The 18,588-nt window shown below is 37.8% G+C and overlaps 1 protein-coding gene across 6 annotated transcripts in view; it reads right to left on the bottom strand.

Moving 5' to 3' along the window:
- Positions 1-18,588, bottom strand: part of LOC106090611 (tyrosine-protein kinase receptor) — a 69,640-nt gene that overhangs the window by 18,172 nt on the left and 32,880 nt on the right. For all 6 annotated transcript variants that reach the window (XM_013256862.2, XM_013256863.2, XM_059369289.1 and 3 more), the window contains 2 exons: positions 3,941-5,084; positions 3,702-3,877 (listed from right to left, as the gene is read on the bottom strand). In XM_013256862.2, the coding sequence (XP_013112316.2) occupies positions 3,702-3,877; positions 3,941-4,547 (783 nt within the window). In that variant the 5' untranslated portion in view covers positions 4,548-5,084. The remainder of the gene's footprint in view (positions 1-3,701; positions 3,878-3,940; positions 5,085-18,588) is intronic.

Here is an 18,588-nt window from a genome sequence, read left to right as displayed (position 1 = left end):
TTAATTGGTCTACACTCATGAGATTTGAGAGAATTATCCCATGTTCCTAAATGGAATGTGCATGGGAAATTTGGTTAGAGTTGTATTAGGATCTTCGTTTACCGATCCGAGTATGAGCCAGATCGAGTCATATTTGGATTTAGCACCGATTTCCCTCTTCAATATCTTAAGCCCACAAAAGGCTCAATTTTTACTCAATTTCACAAATGCTGGCTACATTTGTAATGCTACCTGCCATGTTAAAACTTCTCTACCAAATGACGACGCTATGCGGCATGCAGATCGGACTTGGCATAAAAAAAGTAGGCCCTTTACCATTGGGCTTAAAACTATAATCGGTCTGCACTCATGAGATATGAGAGAATTATCCCATGTTCCTAAATGGAATGTTCATGTGAAATTTGGTTACAGTTGTTTTTGGCACTTCGTTCACCGAGCCGAGTATGGTCTAGATAGAGACATATTTGGATACAGCACCGATCTCTCGTTTTATTGTCTTAAGCCCACAAAAGGCTAATTTTGTACCCAATTTCAACGAAATTAAGAAAGTAAAATGTGTTTTTAAGTCTTTCATCTGACAACAAACTCATATTCCAAAACACATATCCCTCTTTGCACTTCAAAGCCTAAAGCATAGGCAAGTATTAACTTCATCATTGTTTTGCATTGCCTGATTTTTCTCTCAATGGTCTATTTTTATTCAATGTCACAACACGCTTCTTGAAGTATTTTTAGCAAAACTTCTTTGTAGAACATAATAAAAACATGATCCGAAATGAAAGGGGGAACGCTTAATGGTTGTTTTACTCCTATGGCCTACAGAACATAAGGAAGGATATGTAGAAAACAAGAAAATGGATTTCATTCATTGACAGCAACTATTTTTAGAATTTTCAGTTGCATCTCATAGCATTTTCTTAGAATTTTTTATCTTAAGTGCATAGTTGTGACCAGTTACAACATTTGATGTATTTTCTTGGGATTTAATAATTGGTATTTTAATTAAAGGCTTGAATAGTTTGAAATTTAAAAAGTGCCATAAAGGAATAGTGGGCCCTGGCTGGAAGGGCTTTAAGTTCAGTTAATACAACTCCCTGTACAGTCACATCAAAACGGGGTGCTAAGAAAAACATTTCCTTGTATATATGTTTATGTACCCTTTACCACTACAGGGTATTATAACTTAGTGCAATTGTTTGTAACGCCCAAAAGAAAGAGAGATGGACCTATTGATAGGTATACCGATTGACTCAGAATCACTTTTTGATTTGATTTAGCTATGTCCGTCTGTCTGCCCATATTAATTATACGTACAGGTCGTAAATTTCATCCGAGCGTCTTCAAATTTGGAACAGGTATCTTTTTCGGCCTAGAGACAAAACCTGTAGAAATGTAAAAAAATCGTTTCAGATTTTAATATAGCTTCCATATATATGTTCGCCCGATTTGCAGTAATAATGCAATAAAATAGTCCCTTTGTAACAGATTCGCTTGAAATTTGGTAGGAAGGATTTTCTTAAGACTCTTAACTGTTACTGGTGAATTTCATATTAATCGATTCAGATTTAGGTATAGCTGCCATGTATATACATCGCCCGATTTTCACTCCTGGAGCCACTGCAAGCGCATTTATTGACCAATCTTCCCAAAATTTGGCACAACGTCCGATGACTGTCACAATATTTGAGAAGTTTGCTCGAAATCGGTTAAGATTTATATGTAGCTCCCATATATATGTTCGTCCGATTTTAAGAAATATTGCAATAAAGTGCTCATTTGTTAATCGATTCTTTCCAAATTTGGAAGGAAGAAATTTCTTATAACTTTTACTATTACTGTAGAATTTCATATAAATCGGTTCCGATTTAGATATAGCGGCCATATATACATATCGCCCGATTTTCACTCCTAGCGCCACTGCAAGCGCATTTATTGACAAATCTTCCCAAAACTTTGTACAACGCCTTTATCGTCGACTTCCACAATATCTGTAAAGTTAAGTCGAAATCGGTTCAGATTTAGATATAGCTCCCATGTATATGATCGTCTGATTTTGAGAAAAATTGCAACAAAGTACTCATTTGTTAACAGATTCTATCGAAATTTGGCAGGAAGGATTTTATTAGGACTCTAACTGTTACTGGTGTATTTCGTAGAAATCGGTTCAGATTTAGATATAGCTGCCATATATGTATATCGCCCGATTTTCATTCTAAGAGCCACTGCAAGCGTATTTGTTGACAAATCTTCCCAAAACTTTGACAACGCTTTCCTCGTCAACTACCACAAAATCTAAGAAGTTAAGTCGAAATCGGTTCAGATTAAGATATAGCTCCCATGTGTATGTTAGTCCGATTTTGAGAAATATTGCAATTAAATGATCATTTGTTAAACGATTACGGATTGTTTAATAACCCATCGGAAAACATCCGATCCGAGTTCCATCAAAATTGGTTCAGAATTAGATATAGCTCCCACTTTGTACCCATAGGGTAGGTGTAGGGTATTACAAAGTCAGCACCGCCCGACCTTTGCCTTTCCTTACTGGTTTACGACTAAATTATGTGGAGATCGGACTGATTTATCATTGACATATGTTTTATCGATTTTTTTTACTTTTTTATACACACCACCGTAGGAAAGGGGGTATTTTCATTTAGTCATTCCGTTTGCAACACATCGAAATATCAATTTCTGATCGTCGTAAAATTCTAAGACGATTTATCGATGTCCGTGTGTCTGTCCGTCCGCCTGTTATAATCACTATAGAGCTTCAAAAATTGAGGTATTGAGCTAAAATTGGGCACAGATACGTCTCTTTGATGCACGCTGGTTAAGTTTTTGAACGGGGCAAATCGGACCAAATTTGGATATAGCTGCTATATAGATTTTCCGATAGAGGGTCTAATGCCCATAAAAACTCTATTTTTCATCCGCTGAAATTTGAAACAGTGATAAGTTCAAGGCTTCCCAAAAACTGACCCAAATATGGTTCAGATCGGACTATATTTAGATATAGATACCATATAGACCGATCTCCCGATAAAGGGCCTGAAGGCCATAAAAGTTCTATTTTTTTATCCGATTTCGCTGAAATTTCAAACAGTGGGTTATTTTAAGCCTCCTAACATCCGACCCAAATAAGGTACAGAACGGACTATATTTAGATATAACTGTTATGTAGACCGATCTGCCGATGAAGGGTCTGAAGCCCATAAAGCTTTATTTTTTAACCGATTTCGCTAAAATTGGAAACAGTATGCTAAGACCTCCCAACATCCGACCTAATATTGGTTCTGATCGGACTGTATTTAGATATAGCTGCCATATAAATGCCGATGAAGGATCTGAAGCCCATAAAGCTTTATTTTTACCCGATTTCGCTGAAATTTGAAACAGTGAATTTTTCTGAGGCTCACGATATCCGACCTTAATATGGTTCAGATCAGTTTATAATAGGATATATCTGCCAAAAAGACATATATATTAGACCACTCAATGTCCGTGCCGAATTTGGTTGCTTCTGTTATCCAGTTTTCCCGGATTTGTGACGAAATGGGGTTTACATATATACCCGAGGTGGTGGGCATCCAAAGTTCGGCCCGGCCGAATGCCTTTTTACTTGTTTATATTTTTTAATTTTTTTTATTACTTATTTTTTTATGTGTTTTTCTTAATTTTTTCCTAAATCGCCAACTTACCGGTTGAGGCTGTGATATCAGCAATTGATCCTTGATGGCTTGCAAGGGATCCGGATGTTCCTCCATTATGATATCATCATCCACTCCAAGCATAGGCTGATCAGCATTCATTTTACGCAGCTCATTGATGGAATTACTTTTGGGTGGAAAACGTACAAATTTACCATCCACAGATCCTAAAAAGTAAAGAAATTCATTAAATTTTTATGCAATGAGAAAATTATGCCTGGACAACCTACCTTTTGGTGGCATACTGGTCGAATATAAAAGCCCCGCCTGATGCAAAGCATCACCATAACGTTGTGCTGGACCCACTCTACCCAAACCATCGATTTTTCCTATAGACGATGTGGCTACATACGAAGGATAACCTGGACTATTGCCACTTATGCCACCACCTGGTCCACCCACCGAGGGTTTCATTAATTCCTTGCGCAATGATTCCATGCCGCGACCAGTGCTACTACCGCGATGCATATTTGCCAATGTCTGAAATGTAAGACGCCGCCGACTCTCTCTACGCGCCCCATTTAAGGGGGGCAAAAGCGTGCTCTCCAGATCATCATAATTGGGAACGCCACCACCCAGCAGACCTCCAATGGCGCCGCGTGGAATCGAGGCCACCGTGGTGGGCGGTAGAAAGTCGTGGGTACGTCCATTTCTTAGCTTGTAGTTGTGCTGGCCCGTTGGTATGGTATTGTAGGTGGTGTGATTCACCAAAGGTCTTTGGGCACCTATCTCACGCACCGGCACCGAACTGAGAGTTAAAGTCACAAAACACAAAGTGGCCACACTGAATTGTTGGCGCACCATGGCCGCCGTTGAATGGGGTAAGGTTCGAGGCATTTTCAAGGATAGCGTTGAAGTCAAGCTGTAGGGCCTAGCATTTATTAGCCAAAATAGTGATCATAAAAATGCTTCTGACGTTGAGTAATGTAGAGATACTTGTTTGTTGTGTGTATGTGTTGAAGAGGGCGGGTTTGTGGCGATTTTCCTGTGAGCGCTTACATGTGATGCTTTTTCTACAATGTTTTTTTTTTTTTTTTAGATTTTTCTTTTTCAATCGTTTTTGTTATTTTGTTTTATTTTTTTATTCAAATTGTTTGCAATTCTTGATATTTTTTTTACTAGAGTTTTTCGAATTACTTCCCCCTTTTTTGGGGACGACAATGCTTAGAGTTGATGGCTTTTGTATGCTTTAGCTTTTGTACTTATTGCAGCACTTTGGCAACGCTTTGTAAATTTTAAAGCAAACTTTGTTTTGGGGTATAAACCCGTAAAACCACATTTTTGCTAGTTGTTATCTGTTTCAATGTTATCTTCTTCAAATATTGAGGACGAGATATTTCTAATGTTTTCTCAGCAAGGAGTTGAGGTGAAAAACTAAAAGAAAAGACAAGAGAACAATAATATTAGTTGCTGTGTTATAGATTAGAAAATATAAAAAAAAAAATGTTTAAACTTGGGACTTCGTTTGCTCAACACCACCGTCAACTGTAGCTAAATACCAAAAATTGTAGTTGACCAACCTGGAAGCAATTAAATCCAGTTTTATAATAAGTTTAATGTTGGCTAAAATGTGCAAAACAAATAAAAGCGTGCTAAGTTCGGCTAGGTTCAATCTTTACCCAATATCTCTTTAAAGGCAAACAAAGCTTAATGGATAAGAATTGCTACGCTATTTGAGCTTTATCAGGTAATGGACAGATGTTGGATGGTGAGACCATAGTAGAGGTCATTTCAGCCAAATAGGATAAGATTGTGCCCAATTGGGGCTCAAGAAGTAAAATCAGGAGATTAGTTTTATATGGGTGCTATATAATACTTGAAACAGTTGCTGTAAGTCAAAACAAATCATGCAAAGTTTTAGCCAAATCGGATAAGAATTGCGCCCTCTAGGGGATCAAGATGTCAAGATGAGGGATTTATATAGGAGCTATATCTTACTTGGCATAGTTGTTGAAAGTCAAAACAAAACATTTCATTCAAAGTTTCAGTCAATTCGAAGAAGAATTGAGTCCTCTAGAGGCTCAAGAAGCCAAGCTCCGATATCGGTTAATGTGGGAACTACATCAGGTTATGAAGCGATTTTTACCACACTTAGCATGTTGAAACAAAACATCTCGTACATAATTTCAGAGAAAGCGGATAAAAACCGCGCTCTAGATGTTCTTCGCCATCTAGATCATCAATATCCGAGAACGAGATTTAAAAGTTTTAACTCCTTTTATTGGCCAGGCACAGATGACGGTAAAATTGTGTCTGAGTCGAAAATTCCTTTGGGAGATAAAAAGATTCGAATCCTTTAAGTCGCCAGGCCCTGATGATGTATCACCGGTTGAATTACAAGCTGTGTCTGATAGACTGGTTCCTTGGTTTGGGGAGATATGCTCTGCTTGTATACCTGTGGGATGGAGGGACACACAGGTAATTTTCATTTCATGCTAAAGACTTCAGAGTGGTTGTATCTTAGGGCAAAGATCTTTGGAGATTGTCTGTCGGCCAGTCGACTGAAACAGCCCTTTACGACCTAGTCGCCTACATAGGGTTCTCTCGCATTCAAGGAATATACAATAGTAGCATTGCGTAACATTGAAGATACTTTCAATAATGTTAAACCGATGTCAATCATAAAGGATTTGAATTTTCTAGGCATCACCACATTTCGTGGGGTTAGTACCAAGTCTAATAAGCGGGGCCAAGCCTTGCAAAGTTCTTGAATATTAACTACCTAATACCACTTAATATTGGCAACATCACTACCATTGTTAATAGAATTAGGGAGGAGGTTTTGAGATGCGATGGTATATTCGGAAAATCTAACGAGTAGGTTCAGGATTGGAAGATATCCAAGAAACACTCTTTCTCTGACGATCGTTACATCAGGTTTAGAATCGCACGACCAACGCCGAATCCGATAAGTTTTCGGAATAAGTTGAAAAGCAACTGGAAAATTAGGTTTAGAATCGCACGGCCAACGCCGAATCCGATAAATTTCCGGAATAAGTTGAAAAGCAACTGGAAAAAATTTCAGAAGAATACACAGAAGTGGTCTTGGGCAAGATAATATAGATTGTCCATGCATAGAAGACATTGACGACAATGTCAACAGGATTACGACTGCACTGGTGGAGTCTTTCAACCATAGTTCCCCTTTTCGGAAAAGGAAATCAGCCCAAGAAAAACACTGAATGACCGGGTATATTCGCAATATTGGAAAAGAGATTCGCAGACTTTTTAACAGAGCATGTCGTAAAAAAGTGGAAGTTTATTGGGATGTATATTACACACGGCTCAAGGAATACCATTAAATGACCAGAGCGGCAAAACGTGCCTCCTGGAAGCTTTTCTACGAACAGGTCGATAGCGTTAATGACGCCACCAAGATGAAAAGTTTCTCTCAAAAACCCATGTTCAAACTAAGATGTTAGTAGACGACATGCGAGTGAAAGCCGAGTCAATGGAGGGCATGTCGAGGCTTTTGATGAAAACCCATTTTTCAAAGGATACGGAAGGACTCACAGAGATACCGCAATCTTGGATTAATGATGTTGATGTTTAAGGCTTACCATTGCAGAATTTATGGTGAAGGAATCCTTGAGAAGCTTCAAACCATATAAGTCACCCGGACCTGATGGAATATTTCCGGCGTTACTACAGAAGGAGGCCGACTATCTGGCGCCTCACCGGGACTTGCATATACTCCGAAAGCCTGGCAGAAGGCAAGGGTGGGTGGTATTTATACCCAAGCCCGGCAAGGAAAGTTATGCGGCACCAATAGCCAACAGACCTATAAGCCTCACCTCCTTTCTACTCAAAATCATGAAAGGTATTGTGGTTACCATGATAAAGAGTAGGATATTCAGTGAAATGCTCAAATACAAAAAGCATGCCTATGTCAAGGAAAGCTCAGTGGAGACTGTCCTGTATGGGGTTGTGCCTAGAATAGAAGAATCCTTCGATACCAAAACGTACACACTGGCGGTATGCATTGACGTCCATATTCCAAGGAACAGGTGGATGAATTGTGTGTCCCATGACATAAATATAAGGGAGAAGGTGACACAAGGCACACCGAAGGGGTGCATTTTATCCCCACTCTAATGGGCGACCACCATAAATGACCTATTGCGAATGATGACTGAGGAGGAAATCCGTCTGCTACGCAGATGATGTTATAATACTTCTAAGAGGTAAGGATCCGGTCCAGCTATACAGAAGGGCCGAAAGGCTCCAGATGGTACACGACTCGGCTAGACCTAGGGGTCTCAATGTTAACCCAGAGAAGACTGAACTCGACCTGTTCATCAGAAAGACGAAGGTGGGCCAATTTGACGCAACACATTTCCTCAATAGAACGATTTCGATATCTGACAGGGTCAAATACTTAGGAGTGATCTTGAACAGGAAACTGAATTGGAAGCATCCACTGCGGTTATGAGACTTGAACATCTTTACGGACACTAAACAGGCCATAAGGGCTATAACAACCAGAACGGTAAGATCACGAACAGTCTTGGAATGTGAGAACGAGGTTAACGCATTCTTTGAGGATGATACGATCCGTATCGTTAGGTTGCCGGGCCATAGAGAAGTAACTGGGAATGAGAAAGCAGACGATTTGGCAGTGAAGGCCAGAGAACTGGCGTCAATAAACTTAGTTTACTCGAAGCTTTACGGGTTGACGCAGTCCAAGTTAAGGGCGCGGGTGAGGTATGCGCATCTAAGCATTTGGAACGGCGAAACGGTCGTTAGGATGGCGAAAATCCTGGGAAGAGATCCAGATCGTGAGAAGAAGAAAAGAAGTAAGAAGGAAGTCAGTATAGCTTTCGGTATCATAACGGGACACAAAGGACTACGAGCTCACTTAAGTATAATCGGTGCGGCAGTGATAGCATGTGTAGGGCATTTGTGAGGTATCCTACCATGTTTATACTTCTCTACTAAGTAATGTCGCTATGCGGCAATCCGTTCGGACTCGGCAATAAAAATGAGGCCCCTTATCATTGATGTTAAATATTAAGTGAACTGCACTCATTAATATGAGAAAAGTATTCCTTTATGAAATGTTCATGGAAAATTTAATATTTAGTAATCTAGACTAAAAGAGAGATGTCTTCTGCTTTGCTGTTTTAGTCATTGTGCCATGCTGACAGACTGAAGGCTGAGCTGTGAGTCGTATTCAGATGGAGTTCCGTTTTGTAGATTTTCATTTTGAAGCGATCTGGATGTTCCTGTGGTATCACAATGAACGATAACGTCTGATGGCAGACGGCAACTTAAACCTTACCTTACCTAACCCAAGACTTTCCCATACATTCAGAGAAGAGTAAGTTTGCTATTATCTAAAAATGCAAATTTGTCCATGAACATTCCGTGTTAAGTATGATGCAAATCGGCGTATAATCTGATATAGCTCCCATATAAACCGATTCCCCGATTTGACCTCTTGAGCATCTAGAAGCTGCAATTATCATCCGAATAAGTTGAACTTTGGAAAGTAGTATTCTAATACAACTTCCAACGATGGGGTCAAGTATTTCACAATTCGGTGTTTAATATGATATCGCTCCCATAGAAACCAATTTCCCGATTTGATATCTTGAGCCCTTTAAAACTGAATTTATTATACGATTTTGGTAAAATTTCGCATATAGTGTTCTGTAACAACTTTCAACGATCGTGTCAAGTGTGGTACAAATCGGTTTCTAATCTGATATAGCTCCCATATAAACCAATTTCCCGATTTAACATCTTGAGCATTTAAATGCTGAATTTATTATCCGATTTTCCATCTAATGATCTATTACAATTTCCAACGATCGTGTCAAGTATGGTACAAATCAGTCTATAACCTGATATAGCTCCCATTTAAACCGATTTTCCGATTTGACATCTTCAGCCCCTAGAAGCTGCAATTGATGCCCGATTTGGCTTATATTTTGAATGTAATGGTTTATTATGACTTTCAATATCCATGGCAAGTATTGTCCAAATCAGCCCATATTCTGATATAGTTTCCATCTTCCAACTAGGCTTCTACTACTGCGAGAAACTTCAATTTTTGCTTGGCTTGGCATAAATTTGTTACGCAAAGTAAAATTAATAGAGTCCACGATGGTGTGTTTCCTAGATTCGGCCCGGCCGAACTTTGCACGTTTTTACTTGGTTTTTGCTATGTAGCACACAATCTGTCTTCGTCTGCCTATAAAAAATTGGATGAAACACACTGAGGGTCACATCGGAAGCAATTCAGCTGATAAATTCAACCTATTGGATATGCATAACGATTTGCTCAACTTTTTTCCATTGTCTATTATCAACCATTTGCGTGCATAGTTGAATTATTCAATAAATATTGTTTGCACTTTTTAATTGTTTTTTTTTTTTCCTTTGCCTTTAGTGTTACACGAGTTTTGTTAAGGGAAAGCGAAAATCATCCTTTATATATTTTCTTTTAATTTTTTTTTTTTTTTTTTGGTTTTTGGTATTTGTTAACTATTTTGGGTGTTTATTTTTATAACTCGCACAATTTCATTACTAACCCCACAACAGTTTCTTATTTTTTTTAGTCACTTCAAATGTTTTTTTTTTCATTTAATTCACTTTTCTGCTTCTGTAAGTTTATTTTTTCTTTTTTCAAAACATTTTTGCAATAATTCGTATATTTGGCATTCTTCTTTTTTTTATGGGGCGTCGTTCAATTTCACTTTTAACATTTCTCGTTTCGCTTTTTGACCTGACAATTCTTCGTTTTTTTTTGGTGCTGTCCTTTTTGGTGTGCTTGTTCTTCTTTTTCACTTTTCTGGGACTTTGAAGATGTTATTGATGCTATTGTTGCTGTTACTGTTGTTGTTGTTAGTGGTTTATTACATTTTCTTCGACTTTTTGTTTTGGGATACATGTGTATATATGTAAGAACTCTCTGACACACACAAACAAACTAAGCGACATCACATAAGTACGTACAAGTGTAAGGTTGTGTACATGTGTGCAATATAGAATAACTTTTTTACAATCAATCTTTTCAAATTTTGTTGTTATTGTTGTCGTTGCCCTCATATCTGTTTTTGTCCAAAAACCATTACAACAACTACAACCAAAAAAAAAACGAAAACGAAAACCGAAAAAAGGACAACAAAAACGATTTGACCAAAAATAAAATGATGCTCCTGCTGATGCTGCTTGTAACAGAGAAACAAACATTGACAGAGAGCAAGAGCGAGAGAGTGTAAGAACAAGAGAATAGCAGCATCAATTGTCTACAATTTCCATAATACACATTTTCAAGAATTGTTTTTTTCTTGTTGGGACAAATATCTTTGCAAAAACGAACTCAACACTGTATGATTTCAAAATCAGCAGAATATATCAAAGAAAAAAGGGAAACAAAAAGCAAACAAAATATAACATAACTCCACACATTTAACATATTCCCCAAGTAAAACCTCTTAGATACATTACAGATAACTCATAAGTTAAAAGGCAGCAACTGTTACGTTAACATTCTCTCTCTCGCTTTATCTAGCATTTTAAAGATTTTATCTCTCTTTCTCTCTCTACTCTTAACTTAAATTAAGAGTGCTTATCTTTGTGCTGTCCCCAGTATAAAAGGAGTATCATAGTGCTGCTGGATTGTTTGCCAATATCTATTCTAATTTGTTTCTCTTCTTACATTTTCACACACACACACTCACTCACATACATTTTACATTCCCCGTTGCTCTGTTGCATTTTGCTGCCTGTGATACATGTACTATGTGTATGTAAATCACACTATCATTATTCTTAGTAATATGTGACTTCGTTTTGTTATTCGTTGGCATACGATTGAGAGACTAGAAACTTCGTGTGGCCCTTTACCAAATAAAATCATAGTATAAACGAAGTTTCCCCCATAGGCTTTTGGATAGCTTTTACGTTGTAACGTTTTGTATGCCTGCCTTTTACACACACACACAGATATACACACTATCATAACAACATCAACAACCGCATAAACAGCGAAAGACAGACATGTACACTTGAGAATTTAGTTTTGTATTTGGTGTTGCCATTGTGGTATTTTCTGAGCAATTTAAAGGGATTTTTAAATGTTGTAAGAAAGTGAAGCCAAATAATTTATAATACCTTACACTACCGAGTCCTGCTACTATTGGGTCGCCCAAAAAGTAATTGCGGATTTTTCAGCGTTGACAAATTTTTTCACAGCTTGTGACTCTGTAATTGCATTTTTTCTTCTGTCAGTTATCAGCAGTTACTTTTAGCTTGCTTTAGAAAAAAAGTGTAAAAAAAGTATATTTGATTAAAGTTCATCCTAAGTTTTATTAAAAATGCATTTACTTTCTTTTAAAAAATCCGCAATTACTTTTTGGGCAACCCAATAGTTTTAAGCTTGAGTACTTGAGCATATGAAATGAAGAATCATCTTCTTCATTGATAAAATTATATTAAAAGGAACTAATTCCTGATGACTGTATAGAATGTCGGAATGAGATCAGCGTAGCATTCACCCGGTAGAAGTAGTACAAAGAAGCAGGAGCCGTTGGGTTGCGAACTGAACTATTTTAGACAATCGGCAACACACACTGAAAAAATCTTGTACTAAAGATTCGTGCCAAAGATTAGCCAATCTTAGGCACAATATAGCTCCCATATAAACCGATCTCCCAGTTTGACATCTTTAGCGCCTGCAATCCGTAATTTTTTCCGATTTGGCCAAAATTGTGCATGTGCGTTCTGTTGCGACTTCCAACAACTGTGTCAGGTACAATTAAAGTCGGTCTATAACCTGATATAGCTCTTATATAAACCGATTGCTCGATATCAAGTCTAGATCCCCTGGATGCCACAATTTTTGTCCGATTTGTCTAAAATTTTGCAGGTAGTGTTCTGCTCCGATTTCCAACAACTGTGCGGTTTTTCGGTTCCAAGAAGCTTTGACAAAAATTTGGTACGAAGAGTAAAATTATGCCTTTTAACTAATTTTACTTTGTGTCAATTTTACACAGAATCCGTGGTGGTGATGGGTTTCAAGATTAGGCCCGACCGATCTTAGTACGTTTTTACTTTTTTAGGTTAAGATGCCATTTAAAAACAAAGAATTTCTCAAAAAAAAAATAATTAGACAGTCATCTATGAAGTAAAATAAGAATCAATCAGCGATAAAAATTTTAAATGAATGGTCATGTCGTTTAGTAAATTAGAAATTTAATTTGAAGATATCATCTTTATTTTAAATGGAAAAATCATCGCTAAAATCCTACGAACATGGAATATTCTTAAATCTTTTTTTCAGTGTATGCATCAGCTTTTCTACTCCATCTGGATAGAGGAACTCATACCAGATGACTGGAACGTCAGCATACTAAATCCTTTGCACAATGGCTCAATTTGTTATCACTAACAAATTGAGCCATTCTAATATGCATCCTCCGGATGAACACTTATTTATCTACGGTGTACTCCACGTGTGCCAGTCAGTGGTTAAGTACATCTACACACAACTGACTGCAATAGAATCTCATAGGACTAAAACCATAATTTTTCGTTAAAATCTCACCAAACAGTTCATTTATACCCGAGTATCAAGGCGGGCAAATCACTTCCCAGGACTTCGAGGTTATCATAATGGCACTGAACCTTACCGAAAGTTCGTATATTCATCTGGCAGTCTCAGCATCCGCCTCTGACACTGACTCTAAACACCTGGATTGAAATCCTGGCGAGAACACCAGAAAGAATGTTCAGCGGTGGTTTCCCCTCCTAGTGTTTGCAATAAAAAAGAGACTAAGGGACAGCACTCATTGATATGAGAGAAGTATACCCGTTGTTCCTTAATGGAATATTCATGGACAAATTTGCCCATCCTCCATCCCCTATACCCGGAGACCCCCTTTCACCATCCCTCCATCAGTAAAGACTGAGGTCTCTTAGTTCTCAATCGTAGTATTTCGGCAAAGCGAAATCTGAAAATCCTATTTCAAATCGGTCTCCGTGCCAGGTAGTCTAAGACATTCCTCATTATCCAGCATTATCCTTCGGTCGATGAAAGGCCAGAGAGTCCCGGTGCCATTCCCTTCCTTGCTATATCTTCGAGACAACAGTGAAAACTGAGATCTCAAACATAGCATTCGCCTCCAACCCTCTGTTTGGGGAAAGCGAATCCTGAAGATGCCAAATATTCTGTCATATACTTCGAACTCATAGTCCTCGAAGATAAGATCCTGGGCTCCGCATTACTGTGCACATAAATCCTGAGCTACGGTATTGACAAACCCCTACCCAGGACCTCACGGCTAACATAATGTCAGAAAACTCTGCTTTAAAGACCTTAAGTGTCACCGCAACCTACGGATATGGAGTGCACCAAAGTAGACCCCGATTCTGGTGTCAGACTCCAGCTTGAAGCCATCACTGAAGACTGAAGCCTCATCGTCCTTTAACACGGCATTCCCTTGACAATCGTCTCTTTTAAATCAGTCTCGCTGCCAGGTAATCTGAGACTATAAACGCCAATATGCTGCATACAGTAAAGGATCTCTAAGTTAACACTTCCTTTCCTACAGAGCATGCTCCACAACTGTGCTAAGTATGGTTCAAATTGGTTCATAGCCTGATAAGCTGGTATAGGGCGCAATTATTATCCGATTTGGCTAAAATTTCGAATGAAGTGTTTCAGTTTGACCATCAACAACTGTGCCAAGTATGGTCCAAATCAGTTCTTCATCTGATAAAGCTCCCATATTAACCGATCTCGGGCCTTCCCTTTTTGATCCTCTAGAGGACGTAGCTATTATCCGATTTGGCAGACATTTCGCATAAAGTGTTTTGTTTTAACTTCCAACAACTTTAAATCGGTTCATAAACAGATATAGCTCCCATAAAAACCGATCCCGGAACTTGACTTTTTTAGCCGCTAGAGGGCGCAATCATTATCCAATTTGGCTAAAATTTAGCATATTGAGTTTTGGTTTCAACTATGACCCAAATCGGTTCATAACCTGATATATCTCCCATATTAACCGATCTCGGATATTGACTCCTTGAGCTTTTAGAGCTTATTATCCGATTTGGCTGAAATTTTGCATGAAGTGTTGGTGTGACCATCAACAACTGTGAAAGGTATGGTCTAAACCGGTCCATAATTTGCTAGGGCTCCCATATAGACCGATCTCGGATCTTGACTTCTTGAGCCTCTAGAGGGCGCAACTTTTATACGATTTGTCTGAAACTTTGAATGAAGTGTTTTGGTTTGAACTTAAACAACTGTGCTAAGTATGGTCTAAAAGGGTTGACAATCTGGTACAGTTCCCATATAAACCGATCTCCCGATTATATTTCTTGGGAATCTAGACGGAGTAATTTTTATCCAATTTGGCTGAATTTTTGTACAACGACTTCATCTATGACCTTTAACATACGTGACAAATATGGTGACCCGAGTAGGTCCATAAACTGATAAAGCTCCCATATTAACAGATTTCCCGATTTTAATACTTAAGCCACTAAAGGAGGCAATTCTTATAAGATTTGGCTGCAATTATATACAATGAATTCCACTTTGGTCTCCAACAGCCAAACCAAGTATGGCCCCAATCCCTGCTATAGCTCAAATAGCATAGCTTTTCTTATTCATTATCCTCTTTTGCCTACAAAGAGATATCGGGCAAAGAACTTGACAAATGCGATCCATGGTGGAGGGTATATTAGAGACGGACTGGCCAAACATAGCTCGCTTTTACTTGTTATATATAAGGATGTAGGGTCGCAGATCAATATTTCCCGGTGTTTAAATGGCAATGTATACCCCCATTATAAACTGTTTGACCATCCTTCCATGATGGGAGTATACTAGGAGTAGTTGTGCCACCATAGTAAGTTCAGGTGGACAAAAACATCTTGAAACTTGGATTTAGATTCCCACCGAAGCGAAGAAAATCCAAACGCATTCATATACATACAAGAGATTTTCTTCGTCAGAGGTAATATAAAAAATTCATCTATCCTTAGCGGTAAATTTAAGGATGGATATTTTTGCTCCCATGAGTAAAAAACATGCTTTCAACTATGATGCTCTTCCCCAAATTTCTCTTTCAGTGGCAACACTGTTCTTAATTATGGTTGCTGGTGTTGTTGCCGATATATGTATATTGCAGATTCCGCGATGCTATGTTGCTCCCCTTTGCACTGGGAACGTAATTATTGCGCGGTCGTTCATGCATTTAAATATTTACATACTTACAAACCAGCAGCAATGCTTTATATTGTTGCTGTTTACTATCATAGTGTAGTGTTTTCGTATACGAATGATACTCGCACATACTTTAGGGTAGGGAAATAAAAAATCCTTAGCATGGAGGTGCATGTGAGTGTTCAGTTGTAACTGTTTTATGGGGGGGAAATGTAAAGAACTCCATTTCACAGACAAACACACATACATGAAAGTAGCAAACATACTCCCCCAAGTATTAATACAAAATAGTATTTGTAGGGAGTTTTTTTTTTTCATTTTTGCATATTTGTTTTTCTGTTCTTGCGTTAGTATGTTCGTTCCTCCGTTTGTTTGTTTGTCTGTCTTTTTTTACAACTTCACTATGGCCCATACACATGCACAAAGTCTTTAGTATACTCAAACAATCGCACATAGACATACATACATACATACATTAAAGTACGACGTATTCGATTTTTGTTGAGTATTTTCAAGATGGCGTCTTTTGTGTTCAGAACCTACAGCAACAAAATGTACAGAATATAAGTTTAAGTTGGAGGTAGGTGGATGGTGGATGGTGGATGGTTAGAAGTGTGGACAAAAACATCGGCAAGTAAGAAAGCAAGCGTCTATACCAATAACAAAACATAAAAAAAAACTCTGAGAAATTTTGTGCTGAAAAAAATAAACACTGGAAACCAGCATTCGCATACACACACACATACGTACCTAAGCCAACTTACATTGACAATAACATGGAGTTGGTTAGAATTCCTAATAATCATACGCCAAGGTGGTCCCTTATGTTGAATTTGTTATTCAATTCGCTGTGCATTCAACATTCTTCAACAACTTTACAATTCTCATATAATAAAATTGCAACGCAATTTGTTAAGCTTAGACACAGGAAAAACGAAAATTTTGACAAAACTTAAAGTGGTATATATTTCGAATTCATTCAAAGACTATTTTAAACTACCTCAATCTTAACTTAGGGAAAGAAACAAATATCCAATTTGCCAAAGCTACAGAATGTAAAGAAGAACATAAGCAAATGGACTGGATTTTACCTAATAATGCCTAATGTTACTACTGATAATACAGTATAACCTGGCATTAAGAAACTCCATGTTCGATTGTAGGTACGGGATAAGTAATGGAAACCTGAAAAGTGTTTCACATTATGGAGCCCAACGTTTCTTTATCACCATATATAACCTATAGCAAAGTTGAAGAATCTAAGAATTTCGAAATTTAACAGAGAAATTAATTTCAATTTAGAGATCTTTGTTTTTTAAAAATTGGCTATGAAGGTCCACTTTTTAGTATAGCCTTCATATATGAGGTACCGCTCTTTTTTGGATATTTTAAAAGTTTTACCCACATTTCCAACTGATTTGTCCGAAATTCTAATTTCGTGTGCACTAGGCATAAATAACGTCGAATAGGTGGGAAAATACCCAAGAGCAGAGAAGTCATAGAAAAATTCTAGATCGGCGTAAAGTGGACGAATGAAACAAGTTAAACACATAGTTCCATTATAAATATAAGGTCATGTTTTGGGAAAAATTGATTCGTCGAAAGTCGACAACTTGTTTTATTTAAAAACAAAGAAACAATAAATTTTCTCAAAATTCATAGGAGTAAAGTTTCTGTGAAACATTTTAGTGTCTTGTTGTATTTGATCTTGATGCATTTGATCTTTGAAGCCCATCACCACGAATTTTGCATAAAATTGGCACAAAATAAAATTTGTTGAAAGGCAAAATTTTACTCAACGTACCAAAGTTCTGTCAAATCAGGCTAATATAAAAAACGAACAAGGATAATTGAGAGATCAGTTTATGTGGGTACTTGGCACAGATGTTGGAAGTCGTAATAAAACACCACGATCCCCAAGATCCCCTTTCTGGGGAGCGGGTGAAATTGCGGAACTACCCCTGGAGAGGTCTCCTAAGATTTGCTGAGGGGACTGGATGGTTCCTAGTTCGCCTTTCCTCCTGTTAATTTTATTCATGTTTAACCACTGGACAAAGTCTGAAGTGTCACATCTTCTTTATTTTCTCTTCTAGGGTATCACAAAGGGCCAAACTGACCTCCGAGTGAACCTATAAAAAAATTCTCTTTATAAAGTATAAATGAAATTTTATCAAAATTGAAGAAGGGTCCGCCGTCTATGACTTAATTCGAATGTTTTTTTTCGCATTTTATCTTATTAGTTGATTGAAACCGTTCATACATGAGACATTCACTATATTTAGGTGCACATTTCAGTTCTATCCCCATATCAATGAATGTATCTTCCGATTTAGATATTTTAATAAATCTGGCTTTTTGTATTCCAAGTTGGTAGATTCCTGCCTTTCCAAAAAAATTTTGTATCGATACTCATTTTGATATACGCCCCATATTAATGTACTGCCTCATTTAAGGTACTTTGAAGATATTTATGTTTTTTATATTTACCACCATGGGAACAAACGGAGAGTATACTCCCAGTATACTCTCCGTTTGTTTCTATATCAGCACTACAAGGGAAATAACCACCGCTGAAGTTTTTTCTGATGCTCACGCTGGGATTTGAACCCAAGCGTTCAGCGTCATAGCTATCCTCTGCGGTGGCCTCCTACCGTGCAACCCTGAAAGACATAAATATTCCTAAATGTTGCAATA

The sequence above is a fragment of the Stomoxys calcitrans genome, chromosome 5 (assembly GCF_963082655.1).
Source record: "Stomoxys calcitrans chromosome 5, idStoCalc2.1, whole genome shotgun sequence".
Taxonomy (NCBI): Eukaryota; Metazoa; Arthropoda; class Insecta; order Diptera; family Muscidae; genus Stomoxys; species Stomoxys calcitrans.
This window is presented reverse-complemented; position numbering and strand designations above follow the sequence as displayed.